The 20,330-nt window shown below is 47.0% G+C and overlaps 1 protein-coding gene and 1 long non-coding RNA gene across 2 annotated transcripts; one reads left to right on the top strand and one right to left on the bottom strand.

Annotated features, from left to right (window-relative positions):
• The first annotated feature begins 823 nt into the window (after positions 1-823).
• LOC120886267 (uncharacterized) lies at positions 824-16,124 on the top strand. Its single transcript, XR_005729107.2, has 2 exons — positions 824-1,701; positions 6,178-16,124. It is a non-coding gene; the product is annotated as an uncharacterized LOC120886267 (long non-coding RNA).
• Positions 9,561-19,978, bottom strand: Cipc (CLOCK interacting pacemaker). The gene is made up of 3 exons (XM_040274643.2): positions 19,843-19,978; positions 16,461-16,630; positions 9,561-13,121 (listed from the first exon to the last, which is right to left on the bottom strand). The coding sequence occupies exons 1-3, from the start codon at positions 19,976-19,978 to the stop codon at positions 12,228-12,230; spliced, it is 1,200 nt and encodes a 399-aa protein (XP_040130577.1). The 3' UTR covers positions 9,561-12,227.
• Between the last annotated feature and the right edge of the window lie 352 nt (positions 19,979-20,330).

Here is a 20,330-nt window from a genome sequence, read left to right as displayed (position 1 = left end):
TAATTCATTGACTCATTCATTCAACATATTTATTAAGCATCTACAACATGACAGGCATTGTGGGATACAGAGAAAGGAATGAGGCTCAGCCTCTGCCCTACAGAGCTGACAGTTTCGGCCTCTGGTGGTACCTCTGCAGGTAGAAGCAGGTGTGCTGGCAAGATCATCTAGGACTCTGGGAAAGAGAAGCCTCCTAGAGGTCACAGGATGGCTGGAGGAGGGGCTCACTTGCGTCCTCCCTCCTGAGGACAGTGTTGGTGCAGAACTCTGGGGCAGGAGCAGGAGCTGAGCTGGAACCCTAGCAAAGCAGAGCTGGGCGAGCTGAACAGTGAGGTCTTCCAGACAGGAGGGCCGCCCAGTGTGGGCTCCTCCTACCCTTCCTGTCCCCAAACGCCCTTTTTCTGGCCTCCTTGTCATGCCTGAAATACCTACCACTAATATCTCCCTAAAAATAATTCCAAATGCTGAGGCCTTTGTTGCTGAACACCTTGAAACCAAGCTGCCTTCTTTTGCTTCCTGGCGGTTGGCTGACAGGTGGGCCAGCCGCTGAGACGGTGGAGAAAGCCGATTTCAACAGAGGCGCAGGGTGACGTCGCAGGCATAAGCACAGGGCTGGGGGCAAGAGGCCCCGTGGGAGCGGCGGAGGGGCTGCCTGGTAACTTCTTCACAGCGGGTAGGAGGAAGAGGGGCCAGGCAGAGGGGCAGAAACGAGGCCTCTGGTGGATAGAAGTGGGCAGGGGCACTCACAAGTCCCCCACCAGTAAGCAGCATCCTGGAAAGGTCACCACACTGTAATGCCAGTGTCAATGACTCAGTGCCCAGTGGTTCTGAGTCATCGACATGACCCCCCAAAGGACACGCAGGTTCTACTTTGCCACAGACTCCACTCCTCCCCACCGTCCCACACTGAGCTTCCCACATCCTTCCTTTGCCTAGTTGGCTCCTGAAGGCTGATAAGCTGGTGGCCCCCAGAGGCCAAGTTCGGGAGAGCTGAGTTCTCCTGTGGACTCTGCCGGGGTGTGCTGAGGTCCTGGGCCACCAGCCCCAGTCCCCGACCCTTTCCCTTAGTGTTTGTGCTGTGGACAGCAGGCAGAAGGCAGGCGCAGTGGCCAAGAGGAAAAGCAGTGGGGGACGTGATTTCAGAGCTGGAAAGACGGGGGAAGGAAATGACACAAAATTTGGTTTTGATGGAGCGGAGTCGCAGAGGCCACCAGCAGCCGGGAAGGGCTATTGTACCCACGGGCTGAACAGAGTCACGGGGCCGGGTCATTAACACCGAGCAGCCAGCCGGGAGGGGCGACGGATCCCGGGGAGAGTGGTTCATTAGCAACGCTTTCAGGAGCGGAAATTAAGTTACAGAAACAATGGTGCACCCCCGAGGACCACAGAACCCCGATTCCTGGGACCCGCGCGCCAGGGTCCTTTCACCGCCCAGGCGGAGGGACCGAGCCTCCAGGGCGGGCGGTCAGCTGCAGCGGCTCAGGTCCACCGGAAGGGGGCGCCAGATGCCGCCCGCCCTGCCCCGCTCCCCAGGCGCCCGCTCCCCGGGACTGGAGGACTGTTGCGGGGTGGCCTCGCCGAGCCACAAAGGGCATCCGGGGGACAGGGCGCGATCTGAAGTTGCCAGTAGCAGACGAACTGGAGAGACTCCTGTCCGCGACAGCAGAGTAGGGAGAACGGCCTGATCCGGAGCCGGCGTCCGTGAGTGCAAACACCCGCCACACACACGGTCCCCAGTGCTGCGGGTGCATCACAGCGTCCCTAGAGCGCGCCCCCGGCCTGAGCCCCTCCGAGAAGGTTCTCCGCGCTCACGACCTCGCTCTGGTCCCTATCGCCCCCCTCCCCAGATGCCACGAGCTGGTGTCTTCCCCACATTCCCTCCTCTCTGCCACCCCGTGGGCTTTTTTTTTTTTTTTTTTTTTGCTTGTCATAGTAGCGACTGTCATTGAGCTCATGCTAGATCCAGGCCTGGTGAGGACTTGGCTCAGGGAAGCTCACTGAATCATGACCACAGCCCTGTGCGGTGTGGCTATTAGTCCTGTTCTGCGGCAAAGGAAACTGGAAACTCAGAGAGGCTGAGAAAGGCGCCCAGGGACACACAGCTAGTAAGTGATGAGGTTGAAATTCTATCCCATTGGCCTCTGAGCTCTTCCCCAGCAGAGTGGCACCTGTTTTGGTTTTTTTTTTTTTTTTTTTTTAATCACCAATCCCTAGCATAGAGCCTCTCAGATGGTCACTCCTAAGGATTTGTTGAATGAATGGCAGGTGATATCATTGTTTGTCAAAGGGGTGTAATAGCTGAGAGGTGTGCCGACTTGGACGATGCACAGCATTTAGTAAAGCTGGTGTTGATGTTCCTGATACTGACCTGAGGATGCTGGGAATCATGGGATCTTGTTAATAATGCAGAAGGGCCTGGGGCCCTGCATTTCTAACAAGCTCCGAGGTGATGGTGAAGCTGCTGACCATACTTATAGCATGAATATGAATGACCCCCCTTCCAGGGACTATCCCAATGTGATGCTAGAGAGCTATTGCTGTAGGTCCCAGCTTTGCACATTTGCCAAGGGAGTTTGAGATGCTCACCTGACACAGGTGTGCAGGAGACTGGAGACTGACTCACCAGCTAGGACAGGTGTGAGCTTAAGGATCCTGGCCAGGGCTGACTGTCAGTACTCCTGATTCTTCTGTGGCTCCCCACCCATCGGCTCTGCAGCTCTAAAGAGGGGCGAGGCCTGGGACAGGCTAGGAGAGCGGCTGACCGTGCTTGGCAGGTATTCTGCAGGGTGTGCACCTAGGAGGGGCTCTGTTCTGGGCGCAGCAGGTTGCCAGAAGCAGGCAGGGAGCTGGCTGATTTGCTGGTCACTAACTGAAAGTACGAAGTGGAATGCTGGCCTTGGACCTTGACCGGCAGCGTTTCCGTGCGGAACAATTTTATGATCATTGCTTATTGAGGGAGGCCAGTGTACTGCACTAGATGCTTTCCATTAAGGCACAACAGTCTTCTAGTGTTGACAGAGAGTAACCCAACAAATGAGGAAACAAGGCCCAGAGAGGTTATGTAACTTGCTAGGATCACACAGAAACCAGATCAAGGCATGAAGCTGGGATGTTTCCATCTCACCATCATGCCTCTGCCCCGACTCAAATCTCAACACACCTTGGGCTCCTCTGGAGGCCTTGCAGAGCGCCTGCAGCTCTGGTCCGTAGCTCGCCTTGGGCACCAGGCATAGTCCCGCACCACTGCTTTTCCCACAGGTCACAGCTCCTGGCTCAGATGCCAGAGCTCCAAGGCCAGGGAGCACAGTATGTGTGTAGGTCCTGGGCACTAGCATTGCGTACTGCCAGGGCAGGGACCAGGCTAAGGCAGGAGAGGATCTTGCGAATGCTTCTGCTGGCAGAATGGGGCCAGCCCAGGGACAGCAGGCAGGGGCTGTTGTGGGTGAGCTCAGAGGTCTAGGGGTGAGTGGCTAAGCAGGAAAGTCCACCTCCCAGCACCCTCTCCAGGTATGCTTGCCTGGTGTGGGGTGGATGGTCAACTAATCCATACATGGTGCCTATTGCAACATTTCTGTTCTCCATTTAGTAATGTGACAGTAAGGACTCTCGCCCTCATCAAAGTGTGCTAACCCAAAGGTTTTCAAAGCACTGATCTCTGGGATAAAAGTAGGAGGGAGTAGGAGTTACCGCCTTGACCTGGCAAATACACCCAACTTTGGACACCTAAGGCCTTGTGAGAAGACTGGGGTGTGGGTCCCTGGTAGAGCATTTGCCTACCATGCAGAGGCCATCTAGTGACACCCAGATCATCAAAGGGGCACATGACTGACTGATGGTCATCACTACCATCCCGCAGGACTAGAAGCAGGGACCATGTCTGTGTCAGTCACATTTGATACCTTACAGGTAGGCTCATGCCTAGGACACAAACAATTTAATGTATTTGTTACCCTGAAGTAACAGTGCCGATGCTGTGGTTGCTAAGCTTTGGGAATCATCAAAACTTTGAAGAAGTGGAGATGATAAGAGTTTGGGAACACACATTTTTTTTTTTAGAATGTTAATATTTATTTTTTATTTTTCGGTGGATACAACATCTTTGTATGTGGTGCTGAGGATCGAACCCGGGCCGCACGCATGCCAGGCGAGCGTGCTACCGCTTGAGCCACATCCCCAGCCCTGGGAACACACATTTTTGAGGAGGAGTTAATAACTGAGTGATGAGGACCACAGACATGTTTGGGATTTTTAAAGGTCCCCAAAGTGAGATTTACAGAACCCTTCCTTCCCCTGAATTAAGACAAAAAATCAGAGACAGTTACTTTGATGGTTTGGACCTTAAATATCCTCGTGGTCTCATGTGTTGAAGGCTCGATCCGAAGCCTGGGGTTCTGCTGGGGAATAGTGTAAACATCAGGAGGTGGAGGAAGTAGGTCACTGGAGGTATGTCCTCAAAGGAGACATGGGGACCCCTGCCCCTTCCTCTCTCTCAGCTTCCTGGTTGCTGTGAGCTGAGCAGCTTTCCTCCCATGCACTTCTGCCCTGGGGTGCTCCCTCTAACCTAAGCCCAAAGCCACCAGGCCAAGCAAACATGGGCTGAAATCTCTGAAACTGTGAACCAAAATAAACCTTTCCTCCTTTTAAATTGTTGCTCTCAGGTATTTTGTTACAGCCACAGAAAGCTGACTAGCACAGTTACCATTCAGTGTGTATTCTCTCCACCCTCCCGTGGTTGATAGGGCCAGGAGGCCAGTCCTGGCTATGGGTTGAACAGAAGTGACATTGTCACTATGACCCAACCTGACTGGTATAATCAGCAATGTTAGTAATTTACTAGCTAGATGCTCACCACAAAGCTGATGCTTGTAAAAGCCTTTAAGAATAAAATGATCACAGGCTGAAAGGTGCAATATGCCTATGTACACCTCAACAAGAGCTTTGGCTTGGATCTTGGTCCCTCTTGGCCTGCCACAGTGTAGGGGACTATTCTTGAACTTGTGTGCCCTGGGTCATACCTGTGACTGCATGGCCAGGCTGTGGGCTCAGCATCGTTGGTTGTGGTGGGCTCCTGCCCGTCCTGTGTGCTCTGGTTAGGTGAACACTCGTTTGCATTTCCTGAGCTGCACAGTGAGAGGCCGGAAGGCCTTGCTGGAGAACAGAGGGGAGCAGAAGTCCGCCTTCAGGGGAAGCTCTGCCTCTAGAGCCGGGTTTCCTGCACATGTCAAAGATGACACAGGATCTGTGGAGAGGACCATGTTCTATTTGGCTCTATCATCTTCCATTTCCTTCCCCTGACTGGGATGAAGAATCCCAGGGCATTTCACCCCAAAATATGGCACCTGGTATGCTATTATTTTAAGTTAAAGGTTTTCAGAGAACAGCACATGATGGAAGCAGCTTTACTCTGAATTTCCCTTAACTGTGTAAGGCCTGGACCTGCCAAAGAGGAGTGCATTTGTCTTTGGTCCCCTCCCTGAGGTTTCACTAACTCACCTCACGTCCCAGGAAGAAAGACCGAGGAAGGTCACCAGCTCCTGCTGTCTCCCTGGCCTGTTCATTCTTCCAAAGAAAGATCATTGAGGAATGACCGTCCCCTTGGCCCATGCCTTCCTCCTGAGGCTCACTTCCTCTGAATTGCCTCTGTCTTCCTAGTTCCTGTCCCACCCTGCAGAAGGGCACAGGGCATCTGGGCCTCGCTGGACCCCCAGGGCAGTCCTGTGATTTACCCCCGTGCATGCTAACAAACCCTATGCCCCTTCTCCTGAAGGATCTATGGTCACTTCATTCCAGAGAACTCTAGGAAGGTGAAGGGGGAACTCTCCCCTGCTCCTCTGGGGACAATCAGCTCATTTGCAGCAGAGATGAGGAGAGATGGGGATTTCATCTAGGCCTCTGCAGAGACAGATCATGGTTTACCATCTCCATAGAGTGTAGTAGCAGGTCCCGATTTTTCAGGGTTTAGATTGTCACTCGCAGCCCATGTGAAGGGCGGGCTCCAGGCCCAGGGCTGCCATCTGCCCACCCAGCAAGCAGAGCCTGGGGGCTGTTCCCAGACAGGGAGGCTGCTGTCCTCTGCTCTGAGAACGGTCACCAGGAGTGAGCATCCTTCTGCGGCCACTGATTCATGAGAGAAAGTGAGTCTTTAGGAAAATGAAAGGCACCTATTTTTACCTCCAGGCTGGCGAGACGCAGGGACACCCGTGGCTCAGCCGGCCCGGCCTCATGGGGCTGGCTGACTGCCTTGGTTTCCTGGCGGCTTCCACCCACACCGCTGCTCACCGCGCTCCATGGGCTTTTCTCGCCGTGTATCCCAGCTGCTGCGACTGGAGGCAGGAATCGTGCAGCCTGTTCTTTCAAGCAATTCTCTAAGTCTTGCATAACCATCCTTCATCAAGCACGTGCTCTGAGGAGGAGGAGGGGCTCCGAGGGAAGAGCCACTGTCACACGTGGACCCCTCAACATCTCCCAGAAAGTCAGGCAGAGGGACCCTCCTGGCTCGACTCTCTTCAAGTTCACTGTGCCTGAGGTCTTGGTGGAAGAGAGACTTCATTATTTCAAGCAAACAAGAGGCCGAGTGCTCTCACTGCTGCCAGAGCTTTTTTTTTGGTACTTGGGATTGAACCCAGGGGCGCTTTACCAACGAGCTGCATCACCAGCCCTTTTTACTTTCTTTATTTTGGGGCAGGGTCTCATTAAGTTACTGAGGCTGGCCTTAAATTTGTGATCCTCTGGTCTCAGCCTCCTGAGTCACTGGAATTATAGGCTTGCGACACTGCGCACGGCTGTGCAGATCCATTTTAAAACACTTTTAAGACGGACTTTTGTATCACATGATGACCTCAAGATGGCAACCATACAGCAAGGACTACTCCCCTCCTTTTTTCTTTAATATTTAGTTTTTAGTTTTAGGTGGACACAATATCTTTATCTTACAATTAGGTGGTGCTGAGAATCGAACCCAGTGCCTCATGCATGCTAGGCGGGCGCTGTACCACTGAGCCACAACCCCAGTCCCCCCTTCCTCTTTTGATAAGGAAGATAAAGGCTGCAAGAGACAGATGCATCGCATGGTTGCCTGTCTGGACCATTCTGCCTGCACTGCGTGGCCAGCATATCACCCATGTGGATGAAAGGTGACACTGGAGGCTGGGACCAGAATAAAGACCTCACAAAGAACCACCGCATGTGTTGTCTCTGACTATTGATGTGAAAATACCATTGTGTCAACGCAAGGATCCTGACACAGGGAGAGGGAATAAAAAGCCAAAGATAAAACAGACATGTTCTTCATCGCAGATGAAAGGACAGGACTATTTGCAGACCAGCAAAGGACATGTGGTGGCCTAAACCCACATTATTCTCCTTTAGGGCTTTATTAAAAAAAAAATTTATTTTGGTGGTAGTCGGGTTGAACCCAAGGCCTCATGGACTGAGCTAAATCCTCAGTCCCCCCTTGTTTTTAAATTTTGAGACAGGGTCTTGCTAAGTTGCCCAGGCTGGCCTCCAAATTGTGATCCCCTACCTCAGCCTCCCAACTATCTGGGCTTACAGGTGTGCAACACCATGTCTGGCTTGGGCCAATAAGAATTCTTTTGAGTGCAGTTTTTCACTTGGACATTAGAGAATTCATGTTCAAAAATTTTTGAAAAGGCAAAACCAGTGCAGACTGGCAAAATGCTTCTCCCAGAGTCACATATCACTGGGTAAAAATCTGGCAGAACACTAAACTAATTTTACCCAGGGCACCAGGAACTTCTTTTCTAAGTGTCCCAGGTTCTTTAAATTTTTAATATATTAATTTTGTGGCTCACCAGGAACACAGCTACGGCCCTTACGAAACATTAGCATTGAGAAGAGCCCCAGAGATAACCAGCTCTTTATTCAGCTGAGAGGGGGGGCAGCTAGAGAGGCTAAGTGACCTAACCAAAGTCACCGGTTAATGAATCATAGATACAACATGTGAATGCCGCTCTTCGGATGCCATCGCACAGGCCATCATCCATGGTGATAGCATCAAAGATGTGGCTTAAACAGACATGTTCACAAACAGGCAGCCCTAGACAGGCGTCTCCACACAAGTCACACTGAGGATGGGCACAGAGTCGCAGGCTCAAGCAACAGGGGCCTCCTAAGCCTTACGGCAGTTCGTTTTTGTCCTCTCTTGCTTCTCTGGATTTCACTTCTTAGGAATGATGGTTCTCCTTATTTCAAGAGGAACCTTCTCTAGTCATCTTTACCTTTTTTATTTCTTTTTGTACTGGGGATTGAACCCAGGGGTGTTCTGCCACTGAGCTACAACCCCAGTCCTTTTTGAGATAGGGTCTTGCCAAGTTTTTGAGGCTGGCCTTGAATTTGTGATCCTACTGCCTCAGCTCCAGAGTTGCTGGGATGATGAGCTACCACGCCTGGCTTTACTCATTTTTATTCCAGTCATAAGTCACTTAAAACAATTCCATAAAACAGAAATAGTGCTATAAGACTTATAGGCTGTGACAATCCTCTGGGCCTTTGAATGATGATAAGCTTTTTTATTCCCAGTGTCTTAAAAACCCCAGAAAGGGGCTCCCAACGGGCATAGGAAGCAGGGGACACCATTTCTCCCTTGGAGAGCCTTTAGATGGGCCTCAACAGGGAGCAGAGCCCAAGCGAGCAGGACGAGGGAGGCCCTGAGATAACTTGCTAGTCCGCCTCTGCTGTGGGAAGAACGCCACCCGACGTGGCTGTGGCTTATCCCAGAGTACAACTGGAGTAGTTTTGTCATTTTAAAGTTTTATTTGTGAAATGTCAGGTCAGATGGAAGAAATCACTGGATTGCCAAGGGGAACGAAGGGATGGGGGACAGGAAAGATAGTAGAAAGAATCAGACATAACTTTCCTATGTTCACAATAGGAATGCACCACAGTGATCCCCTCATCGTGTACTACCACAAGAATGAGGTCCTAATTAGAATAAGTTGTACTCCACGTATGTATAATATGTCAAAATACACTCTACTTGCTGGCATGGTGGCGCACGCCTGTAATCCTAGCAAGTCAGGAGACCGAGACAGGAGGATCAGGAGTTCAAAGCAAGCTGCAGAACTTAGTGAAGGCCTAAGTAACCCAGTGAGACCCTATCTCTAATAAGATAAATAAAATAATAAAAAGGGCTGGGGATGTGGCTTGGTGGTTAAGCACCCCTGGGTTCAATTCCTGGTACCCGCCTCCCACACAAAAAATACACTCTATTCTCATGTATATCTAAAAAGAACAAATTTCAAAAAGAAAGAAAGGAAGAAATTGCTGGATTGGATTCTCCTCTTCCTCTTCCCAAACACTGCGGCATAAACCTCCAAGTCCTGGGGAGCAATAGGCCACTCACTTACCGTAAGACCGCCTGCATTTCCTTTTAAGTTTACACTGGTGAAAGTCTGAACAATGAAATTTCCACATATTCAAGGTCCAATCCCAATATTCTCAAATGGCATGAGTATCCATATTTGACTTAACCCAATTCAAATATTTGCTCTAGATTTCACTCAGTATTTTTTAAGCAGTTATAAAGCAAAACAGCCTAATAATTTCAAGTAAGTGACTTTTATTTTTCTCTAACATTTCACAGTCAATTTCTACATAACTTCATACTTTCTCAAAAGAATTCACATTTGGTAAATAAATTTCTACCTACAGAATTCATAGCTGGAAAACCACTTCAATATATGCATGAGTTACTTTGCTGCTTAAAGAATTATAATAGAGAAGAAAAGTCAGACAGTACTATAATCAATAAAAAGCAATGTGTAATAAATTACAAATGTCATTAAACTCCATTCCCATAACCAATTCAATCAGAAACTTTTTCTAGATGTTTCAATATTGCCAACAAAACCTGCCAGAGAACTCTTAAGGGCTGGCCTGAGCTAATTGGCTTCTCACTTTTAGAAAACAGTAGCTGTGCGGCAGTACTTCATACCAAAGGGCATCATGCAGCACTAAGGCCATCAGTACTCACAGCCCGGTGTGACCCATGGAGATCTTCTGGTTATCTCCAGGCTTCCTCCCTTGGCTGGTCTGGCTGCTGGCCTCAATGGATCTCTCCTTCCAAGACTTAGCTTCTCTACTTGGGTTCGTCTGCTTCCAGCTCAACTAGGGAAAGGACACCCATGCTAAGCGCCCAGAGACTGCCAGATCCAGCTGCAAGATCAGAGAGGACTCAGCAGTAAGGACCGATGAAGGCTTTCTTCCTCTTTTACAGTGACAGGAAGGGAACTGCAAACCTTAGTCTAGGAAGAAGAGTCCAAGAGGCGTACAGCTCCACAGAGGGTTTTTCCAATGGAATACATTTGTTTCTCAGCAAGTGTTTTCAGATTTCTGACACTCAGTAAGACTCAGGACTGGAGCCCAGGCTGTTAGAATGCACCTGTCTCTATAGCTTTGCTGCCAAACATATGCTGCCAAATAGGAAGCTTCCTAGCACGGTGCAGAGCAGAGCGGCTACTGCACCACATAGACTCAGAGGAGGCAACCGACTGGGCCAAGAGGAAAATGTTACAAGGAGCTGAGTCTGCTCAGGGACACATTTGCTGTGGTTTGGGAAATTCTTTTAGAAAGCAAACGGCAGGTAATAGTTTTATGTTGATCAGATTTTACCAAGTTGCTTATTTATAAATTAGTCATACCTAAATCGTGCATTTGTGACCACATTACTAGGCAACCTGAAGCCTTAGCATTTCTAAACTATGTCAAGTTATTATGACTCCCTGGTAAATACTACATGAACTTGTGGGCTTAGTACACCTCAAGGACATCTCCTTTGCAGAAAAAGTGAAACTGATCATAAGAACTTATTAAGGTAATTTGTTAATAATAAAATTTTCAAGAGGATAAAATTTTTAAATGAGAAGATGATCTTTGAAATTCCACTCCTTAGACATCCAGTTATAATATGAGGCTGAAAAGAATGTGCATCATCTGGAATTTCCCAGCCCATTCTCCTTTTGACCACAGGTTCAAACAGCAGCCAGGGGTGAGCACGTGGCTTCATGAGTGAGTTTAGAAGGAAGAGTTCTTAAATAAGCTTGGGGACACAGGTGCAGGTAACAGCGAGATGTTGACCAACATCACGCCTCTGGCTTTGCTGCCAACTTTCTACGAATAAAAGGGACACAGACTGCTCCATACTTGCTCATCACACCAGGAGACAGAGGGAATCTGAGACACAAAAAGCAAGGGGACAAGAATGCTTCCCAACTTTTTGTGGCCTCATTATCACAACCTCAGGAAGGTTTTATTAATTCAAAGTTTACAAGCAAAATCACTGTTTCCCTCTCCTACGGAAACAAAGAACAAACGGGGAAAAAGCCAATGAAGGAGGCAGCAGAGGGGTCACTTAGAGCACTCGGGAACCACTGAAGCTCCCCTTGAGCTTTTCAGATACAAAGCAGGTCACACTGTTTTAAGGAAGTGAGTAACCAGAATCATCCAGCTGCTGACCAAGAGATGCTGGCCTTGTCTATTTTCTTCAGTCTCTAAGTAAAACAAAAGCAAATTATCAACTACAATTCCAGATGGTACTGAACCTATTCCATACCTTAAGCATCTGAAGTGTTTTGCCCACTCGTTTAAGCGAAATCTGGCTTGTGATTAAAGTGTATGAGTCAAACTGTCCTACCCTTTCTCCTGACTTTCAAGTCTAAGAAAACAAAGCTTTACATGATTAACTGCGTGCACCAGATGCGGCCTGTGCCTCAAGCCTTTTCGGTCTCACCCAGCTGGCTTGATGCCTTGTGGGAGGCAAATACACCTCCTCTTATTTTTCTGTCTTCTCTGTGACTAAGACACTCAAGGGAGGATCTATGAAGCCATCCTTGTGTCGCCTACTCTCTGACTCGACAGGTGTCACTCTGCTCATGCATGTTACGGCACCCCTGATCTGGCAGCGAGTGGGATGGAGGGAGGTAACAGTAGAGTCCCACACAATCATCTCCCCGGCTCTGCCCCGTGATCCAGGTATGTGCTTGTAGGCTAAGGAAAGGGGACTAAAAGACACTTGGAATCGGAGGTCCTCAATGGCGCAGACATACATAACCTGTGCATGGACCACAGGTTCAAAAGCAGCCAGGGGAGAGCACGTGGCTTCATGAGTGAGTTTAGAAGGAAGAGTTCTTAAATAAGCTTGGGGACACAGGTGCAGGTAACAGCAAGAATTAAAAGAACCATTCAAATCTCTGGAAGATATGCTTCCTGGGCTATATGTCTGGGTGATCAGAGAATGTTTCTAGGTCACTGCCAGAATGACTGGACCCAGACGTCAGAGATGCCTGCAGCCTGGCCCAAGCCTGAGGAGCCCTGCTCTTGGTGGCCTCTATGAACAGCTGGGTTTGCTCTTTCAACTGATCTAGTTCCACCTGAGTTGCCTGGTTCTGACGAATCAACTCCTTGGTTTTCAAAGTGATCTCCAGCAAACCGGATTTGTGTAGGACTACCAGGGTGTTCTGAAAGCGCCTGTGTTTGCTCTGCTGCTGCTCTGAAAAGAGATCCGGGCTGCGGCAGAGGTGCTCTGCAGCCCACAGAGGTGAGCTGTAATGGGCTGACAGTGGCGAGAGGGGAGAGCTGCTCTCTAAGCCATGCAGAGTACTGTCTGAGGCACAGACAGGACTGGCGGGGGACGCGAAGGTCAGGCTGGGAGCTTTAGCCACGTGGCTGCTGGACACTGGTTGAAGAGTCTGTGGACTTCCACCTGCCACCAGGGAGGGCACACCCTGCAGGGCCGAGTCCTCAGCGAGTTTGGCACTGGCTGGGGCCGGAGCGGAGGGACTGGACGGGGCCGCGCCAGTCTTGGACGGCTCACTGGAAGACAAGCCAGGCCCCAGTCTCTCGGTGCAGATTTTCTTCTGTATTCCACTTGCTCCTCTTTCTTCTGGGCTGAGGGAAAGACCCCTTTTGCCAGGGTGTGGGGCTATTTTGGTATAAGAATTCAGAATGGGCAAGTAGTTTCTGGAGTCTGATTTTTTCTCACTGGCGTGACTTGGGCTGACTGGCGATGGCACAGGTGGGTGAAGGACGAAGAGCTGTGGCTGTGCCGAGATCACTTCAAAGGAGGGCTGGACGGTCCACGATTGGAGGTGGGATGAGCTGCTGCCCTGCAAGCAAAGGAAGACAGCAGCTTATTGGGGACAGAGGCGCACGGCTCCTCAGAGGGGAATGGGACACTCAGATGGCCTGGGCACCCCTCACGCGGCTGGGAAAGGGGCTTGGATATCCACTTGTGTCTGACAGAACACCGTTAAAAACTTTCCTAAGGGAAAACTTGAGGAAATATATATTTTTCTTCCACTCAGAAAAAGAAATTGTAGGTCAGTGAAGTAGCTGAGATAATCAAAATATGGATATCCAATTTCCTCATGAAAGTTAAAATGTGCTCCTCTCAAGACTAAACGTGACTTTACACCACAATCTTCGTTTAGGTCTGCCTGGAACCTCCTATACCCGGAAATAACTTTGGTCACATGTGTTGTGATCTATTAGACATCTCTGGGTCCCTTTAAAAAGCCACTTAAACAGTAAAGTTACTACGTGCTGGTGGCTACAACAGGCTGGCACTGTGGGCAATGTTTTAAATGTGTCACCTCCTTTAATCCCCACAATAACCCCATCAGTTACCACTTCCCTTCATAAATAGAAAACTGAGGCTTAGAAAGTTGGTATAACTTGCTTAGTCACCAAGCTACGAAGTGATGCAGAGGATTCCTCCTGTGCCTAACTCTAAGACCCATCTTAACCAAAGGCTGACTTACCTTTATTATATTACTCTTCAACTGTACATTTATTTTTATTAAAGTACTGATTCAGATGAAAACTAACAGAGAAGGACATGACTACTTGTCTGTGATATTTGAAAGCCAATCTAGCTCCAATCTGGTCCAAAGATCCCAGTATAGATGAAGCTCAGCAGGGTGAGCCTTGTAGGTTCCCAGTTTTGGTGGGTTATGTGGTGGCATCTGATTTATCTGGAGTCATTATGGACCACCTTTCCAGCATTCTGCACACATTTCTGCCTCCTGCATGTTGGACAGGAACTTTAGCCCAACTACAACTCCTCTTCGGTACAAAGGATGGGACCATCTGGACCGCACATTCTGGAGCCCTGGAAACCAGTTTTCTGACTGAGGACATCTAAAACCCAGGGTCTTCTGAAAGGTCATCCTAATTCAGCTTAGTTGGAATCAAAACTCGAGGCTGTTCCCCAAATATCCCCTGCACTGCTTTTCCAAGATAAGTTTCGTGGACTGTTCTTCCTCAAGTTGATGTTAATATCCTCTAATTACTGCTTTTACAAACTGTCTTATTCAGATTGAAGACACCTAAGGGAACACAGAACAAAAGTTTAGACTTGGACAGGACCTCAGAATCATTTCCCATTAAGCCTTCATGTTCGAGATGAAGAAACAGAAGTCCATGGTGCCTAACCTTGTGCAGGATCATACTGTTTCCTGGCAGAAATGGAATCACCCTCAAAAGAAAAATTCCTAAAATCAAGTAGCGATAGTTAAAATATTACACAATAGGGAGCTGGAGTTGTAGCTCGGTGACAGAGACACTTGCCTAGAACATGTGAGGCCCTGGGTTCAATCCTCAGTACCACATAAAAATAAATACATAAAATAAAGATATTGTGTCTATCTACAACTAAAGAAAAAAATTTTAAAAAAATATTACACAATATACAGAGATTTTTAAATCATATTATTATTTTTGGAATGTACTGGATTCTAAAGTGTTTAGAAACGAAAACTAAACAAAACTCCTAGACTCTCCAGGAGGCCAGCTTGTCCCTAAGCCTCCCATCTCCTGACAGAGCCCAGCAGCCTTGCCAGCAGGTCTCTTTGTCTGAAGAATGTGGCTCTGCTGGAAAAGCCTACTTACTCCGGGAGCTACCAGCCCAGCCTGCGACAAAGAAGGCTTAATAACACAGCCACACAAGGAGTGACCAGGAGCCAGAGTGAGCGACAGGGAAGAAATGAGCGGGGAGAAAGCACTGGGCAGCCTTGGTGGGGTCGGGACGATCTCGGGTGGGCTCCACTTTCTTCCTGTCTTTATTTTCTTTTCCTTTCAATAAGAGATTCCAGCTGAGACATGGTTTACCAAGCAAAATTCCTTTTCAGAACACCCTGGGCTACCTTGTTTATGTTCCTCAGAAATAACCAGGTAACAGTTAAGACACTAAGGCTTCCTGACATGCCACAGACATGTTCTTCTAACCTCTGACACAGATGGAAAGATCAAGCTAAAGCCGATTTCAAACTTCATGATCTTTAAATAGACTCATCAATGCCCCCATGCAAGAGCTGTGAGATATTTCAGGGTAAGAAGGGTAAGTTTAAGTGTCCTTTAGTTTACACCAATCTTTTCCATTCCTTGAACTTTTCTACTCTAACTTATGCAGATTTATATGATTGAATTCTCAGTTTCAAATACTGGAGCTTATGTTAGATTTTCATCCTAATCTTTTCTTTCAGATCTAGACAATAATCACATAATATGCATAGTTATGCAAAAAATCCCAAAACTGAACTTTTTCATCTCCACAAAAAGCTACGTGGGCCATTGTTACAGCCATTCTCAAACTGAACAGCTGCCGGGTCACTGATGCCATGGCTTTGATCTGATCACTAAGAAAATGCTCAAAATATGACCTGAGAGGGAATCGCCTCTTCTACTAAAACAAATAACGTGTCTTACATTCCCATCTCCCTAAATTCCCAGGACAAATCCAACTTTGTTTTTGCCCTAGACTCTGCCATATGTTAGAATGTACCAGTGAAGTGATGACATTTTGGCTTGGTTCCTTTGTGTATGACTAAAGCACTTAAGAACCTTATGGATAAACTACAAACAAATAAAGTCAGGAACAGTGGCACAAGCCTGTAATCTCAGTTACTGGGGAGGCTGAGGAAAGAGGATTGCCAGTTCAAAGCTAGCCTGGACAATTTAGCAAGATTTTGCCTCAAAATAAAATGAAAAGGTCTGGGGGTGTAGCACAGTGATAGAGTACTTATTTATTTGTTCTGCATGTGGGAAGTCCTGGGTTCCATCTCCAGTACTGAAAATAAATAAATAAGTAAAAAAATAAAAAAAAAAAAAAACACCTCATTTTTTTGAGTCTGTCTCAAAAATGAGACTATACATCATGACTCTTGTAGATTTTTTTTTTTTTTTTTCAGTGCAAGGGATCAAATCCAGGGCCTTGAGCATACTAAGCAAGTGCTCTACCACGGAGCTACATCACCAGCCTCCTGTGCTCCTTTTTAAACAGTGTCAGCAATTGAAAGGTAACAAACTCTACCCAGGACAGAAAAGTACAGCTTGGAATGGTTCTAGTGCCTCTTCTGAACTCTCCTTGGCAGAGAACGAGAGTTTATACACAGGAAGATCAGAAACTTTCATCTGCAAAGATTTTAGGCCACATCCATCCTCCTCACCTGTTTGACCAGAACGTTCTTCATGACGACCATGGGGGACAGTGTAGGGAAGGCATTGCTTGCAGCTTTGGAGCTCTGCCGTGGCCTGTCTTCTCCGCTCCAGCCTAAGGCGCTCAGCATGTCCTCGGACTCCATCTGCTCCGCGGAGCTCAGACATTCTGAGCTCCCATCTGGTGGGCAGAAGCATGGTTAGTTCATGCAGGCTCTAAGCTAGGGCTCTTAACCCAGCTCCTGAGATATAGGAACCCCTGAAATTAAAAGGAACATCTGGGACAGGAGTTTTTGTCCATTTTTCTGGGGTCTTTAGTTTTCATTGGATTTTCCATGACCTCCATAATTATCCCTCCCAAAAAATTTCAGAACTGTTCTTAACTCCCTTCCTTCTTCTCTTAAAGGCAAAAACCTGTGTCAGTTAGAGTTCATGTGAAAGTAATCATCAGGTCTACAGAGAAATGAGTTGAAGGTTTCAAAGTTAGTTCATAGCTTTGAAGAACCTGATGCTGAGAAGTGAGCATCCATAATTTTTGAGAAGTATCACTGAGATTCTGAGTCATGCCCCTGTTGATGAATGTCCTTCTAATCATAATCTTTGCCATGCTGCAGAAAATGCAGTTGTTGACAGCTATTAAAATCTGTTAATCTCTAATTTATATCCATGCTGGAACTGAAATAGCTTCTTCCTGAATTTTCCAATTATAAAATTCTGGATTAGTTTGTCAAAGCCAACATTTAAATGTTTCTCTTCTCTGTTGTTCCTTCCACCCTGTTAAGCTCCTCCTTTACTGGCTGTACTTACCAGGAATCCTTCACAATGAGTGAAAGCAGGATGCTCTACAAGCCAAAGAGAACACAGGTCCCTATGTAACGCCATACAAAAAGGATGTACTTAAATACCTGCTGGCGTAAACCAAAAGACTGTTTTTTTCTGCTACTGAGGAGTCTGGGATTATGTGAATTGCTCATCAAGAATCTTAGAATAGCTGTGGCTCAGTGATGGAGTGCCCCTGAGTTCAAACCCTAGTACCCACCCCCCCAAAATAAGAATCTCAGAATATTGATAAGGCAATACTGGAGTGTAAATGGATAAATAAATGCAACTGTCAACAACTGCATTTTCTGCAGCATGGCAAAGACTGTGATTGGAAGGACATTCATCAACAGGGGCACGACTCAGACTCTCCAGTGATACTTCTCAAAAATTATGGGTATCTGGGTCCTACCCTTGATCCAACTGAACTGATTTACCTTGTTCCTAGGTAAGTTTATTTTCAAGTAATCCAAATGTGCTCTAGTTACCAACTATTAAGCCATACAATGTGTATACCCCACACCTGGACCTTGCTTCTCAATGCTGTTCTGCACATGAAGCACAAAAGCAGGGGCTCTTGGAGAAACAGCTGATTCCAAGACGCTGGCAGGGAAGGGTCAAGATGAGCCTGGACAGCTTATTGTCCTAGAAAGCGAGGAGGTGCTCAAACACGAATGGGAATGTCAAAAAGACACAAGGGCTACCCAGATGGGTCTCCCACTGACCAAATATGGGACAATGTATTAGAAATAATGATATTAGGGCTGGGGTTGTGGCCCAGCAGTGGCTGGAGGCATTCACTGGGGCTATGTGGGGGGACATAATGAGTTCGATTATTTTTAATACCACTCTATGTCTGAATAATATAGGACTTCTTTAAAGAACTGGCTTAATGAAGTTAAAGTTTTTGGAAAAAGTACCATATAGTCAATAGCACTGAGAATTACAGATAATAAAACTGTGAATAATGTTTATTCTTTGACTTTTCTAAGTTTCTCAATGAGTATGAATTACCTTCATGACAAGAAAACCAGACAAAAAAGCAAACATGATGTTAAAAGAAAACGGGGAAAGTTTCCCAAACCTGTCTGATTATATGACAGATACTTATTTTAAAAACCCCACACTCCAAGGCCTTCCCCAGTCCCTCGGAATCAGCATCTCCAGAAGTGGGTCTGAGGACCAGTGTTTTAATGATGGCTGTAGGCGAGCCTGACAACGAGGCAAGACTCTGAAACAGTGCTATGAACCCTGGACTGCCTTATCCCTGGGCAGCAACCAATTCCTCTTACTCTAATCCCTTGGTCAGTCTCTGCTCCTCTATGAGTAATGGTCTATTTATACTTTGGCTTCTCATTCAGCATGACTACGAGGTGAGAACACATCGATCTCAAGATGGGAAAGTTCTAGTATTCCTAACAGTTGCACTTCTCACTATACATGAGTAAATCAACAAAACTGATCAATTTGTCTCTGTGAACTTGGGTGACATAAATCTTCCCCTAGAGGAGGTTTCACTCTCAGGATGCTAATTCAGCCCCAATACTCTGGCATCAATCCTTGGCATCCCCTGACCCAAAAATGTTGATATCAATTCAACATTTGAGGGTAGTTCAAGCCACTCCCTCAGGTGTGGAAATGAAAAGAAGCTCACAAAAATTAAGAGATTCAGAGGGGACACAGCTAGCCCTTTCGGGTAAGCTATTAAAGAAAACTGTTCCACTTTCTTGCCTAATAGCCTGAAGGTAGTATTGGGCAGGTAGCTCTAGACCAAATACCAAATGACAGATATGAGGAAGGAAAGATTGTTGGAAGGAGTGGACTTTTTAAGCATAGTAAAATAATAACTTTCTTAGCAAAAAAATTATCTTAACAAATTGTAGTCATGCACCACATAGTGATGCTTTGGTCAATTACAGACCTATATGTGGTGCAGCCTGGGTGTGTAGAAGGCTACCCCATCTAGGTTTGTGTAAGTATACTCTGTGGTATTCACACAGTGATGAAATCACCTAAGGACGGGTTTCCCAGGACATATCCCCCTCGTAACATGATGCCCGACAGTACAACTTTTAAACTGGCAGATTTCAAATTTGTTACACAGTGATAACTTGCAGTAGTATTTTTTTTCCCTGAAATGTATCTGTTCCTACGAAAAAGGAGCTAACCCCCATGGAATTATGAGCATTCAAGTATTTCTTTTCCAGTAACCATTTGTAATACTTGGAAATGTAAGATTTAAAGTTGAGTCTTGAGCTGGGGATGTAGCTCGGAGGCACAGTGCTTGCCCAGCGTGTGTGAGGCCCTGGGTTCCTTCCTTAGCACTGCAAAACATAAATAAAGTTGAAAGCCTAAGTTGAAGAAAAGATGTCAAATCATTCTTTCAGAACTAATCCCACAGTGACTTTGACTGATACTCTGCCATATGGAATCAGAATGACCATTTTGTGAGAACAGATAGTCATTATCCTTTGTGTTAAAGCTTCTCATTCTTATCACACAAATGAGTTTTAGGGAGAAAATTTTTCAGGCACATCATTCATTATCATGTAGAAAGGATAAGATATTTTTAACCTGAAAATCCAGAGTCCTTATCTGACTCTGCAGCCACCACGCCAAGTTGACGAGTCCCTTTTTTCATCTCTGTTCCTCTGCCTAGCTTGGCCGAGAGTCTTCTGGGGCTCTCTCTGGATGGGATTTTCCTCTCCATGTTTTATTAGGCTGGAAGCGAGTTCTTGGTACTCTTTTCATCTGGATCGCTCTATGAAAAACAGTTACATAAGAAGTCACTGCCCAGAGAGCTGAAATAGGTAATCCAAATGGTGCCTGAAGTTAAGAGTCAAGAACACAGTCCTTGCCCACATAGGCCATATCTTCTCAGTGGACAAAAGCTTCGAGTTTACTAAACAGAATGGTTTCCACCCAAAAAGAGATCCACAGTCCTCCTGCTGCTGTGTAACTGCATTACAAATTCAAAGCACACAAACAACATTCTGTGGGAGCTTTGTGACTGCTAACAAAGGCACATTTGATTAGGCTTTTGGAATGGGTACCCAAATCAA

The sequence above is a fragment of the Ictidomys tridecemlineatus genome, chromosome 5 (assembly GCF_052094955.1).
Source record: "Ictidomys tridecemlineatus isolate mIctTri1 chromosome 5, mIctTri1.hap1, whole genome shotgun sequence".
Lineage (NCBI taxonomy): Eukaryota > Metazoa > Chordata > Mammalia > Rodentia > Sciuridae > Ictidomys > Ictidomys tridecemlineatus.
This window is presented reverse-complemented; position numbering and strand designations above follow the sequence as displayed.

Excerpts from the sequence above, each read along its gene's own strand:
- Cipc (XM_040274643.2), bottom strand. The coding sequence starts at position 19,978 with ATGGAGAGGAAAATCCCATCCAGAGAGAGCCCCAGAAGACTCTCGGCC. Across the intron at positions 16,631-19,842 it reads TAAGGACTCTGGATTTTCAG|ATGGGAGCTCAGAATGTCTG; the intron begins GTTAAAAATATC and ends TCTGCCCACCAG. Across the intron at positions 13,122-16,460 it reads AGAACGTTCTGGTCAAACAG|GGCAGCAGCTCATCCCACCT; the intron begins GTGAGGAGGATG and ends CTTTGCTTGCAG.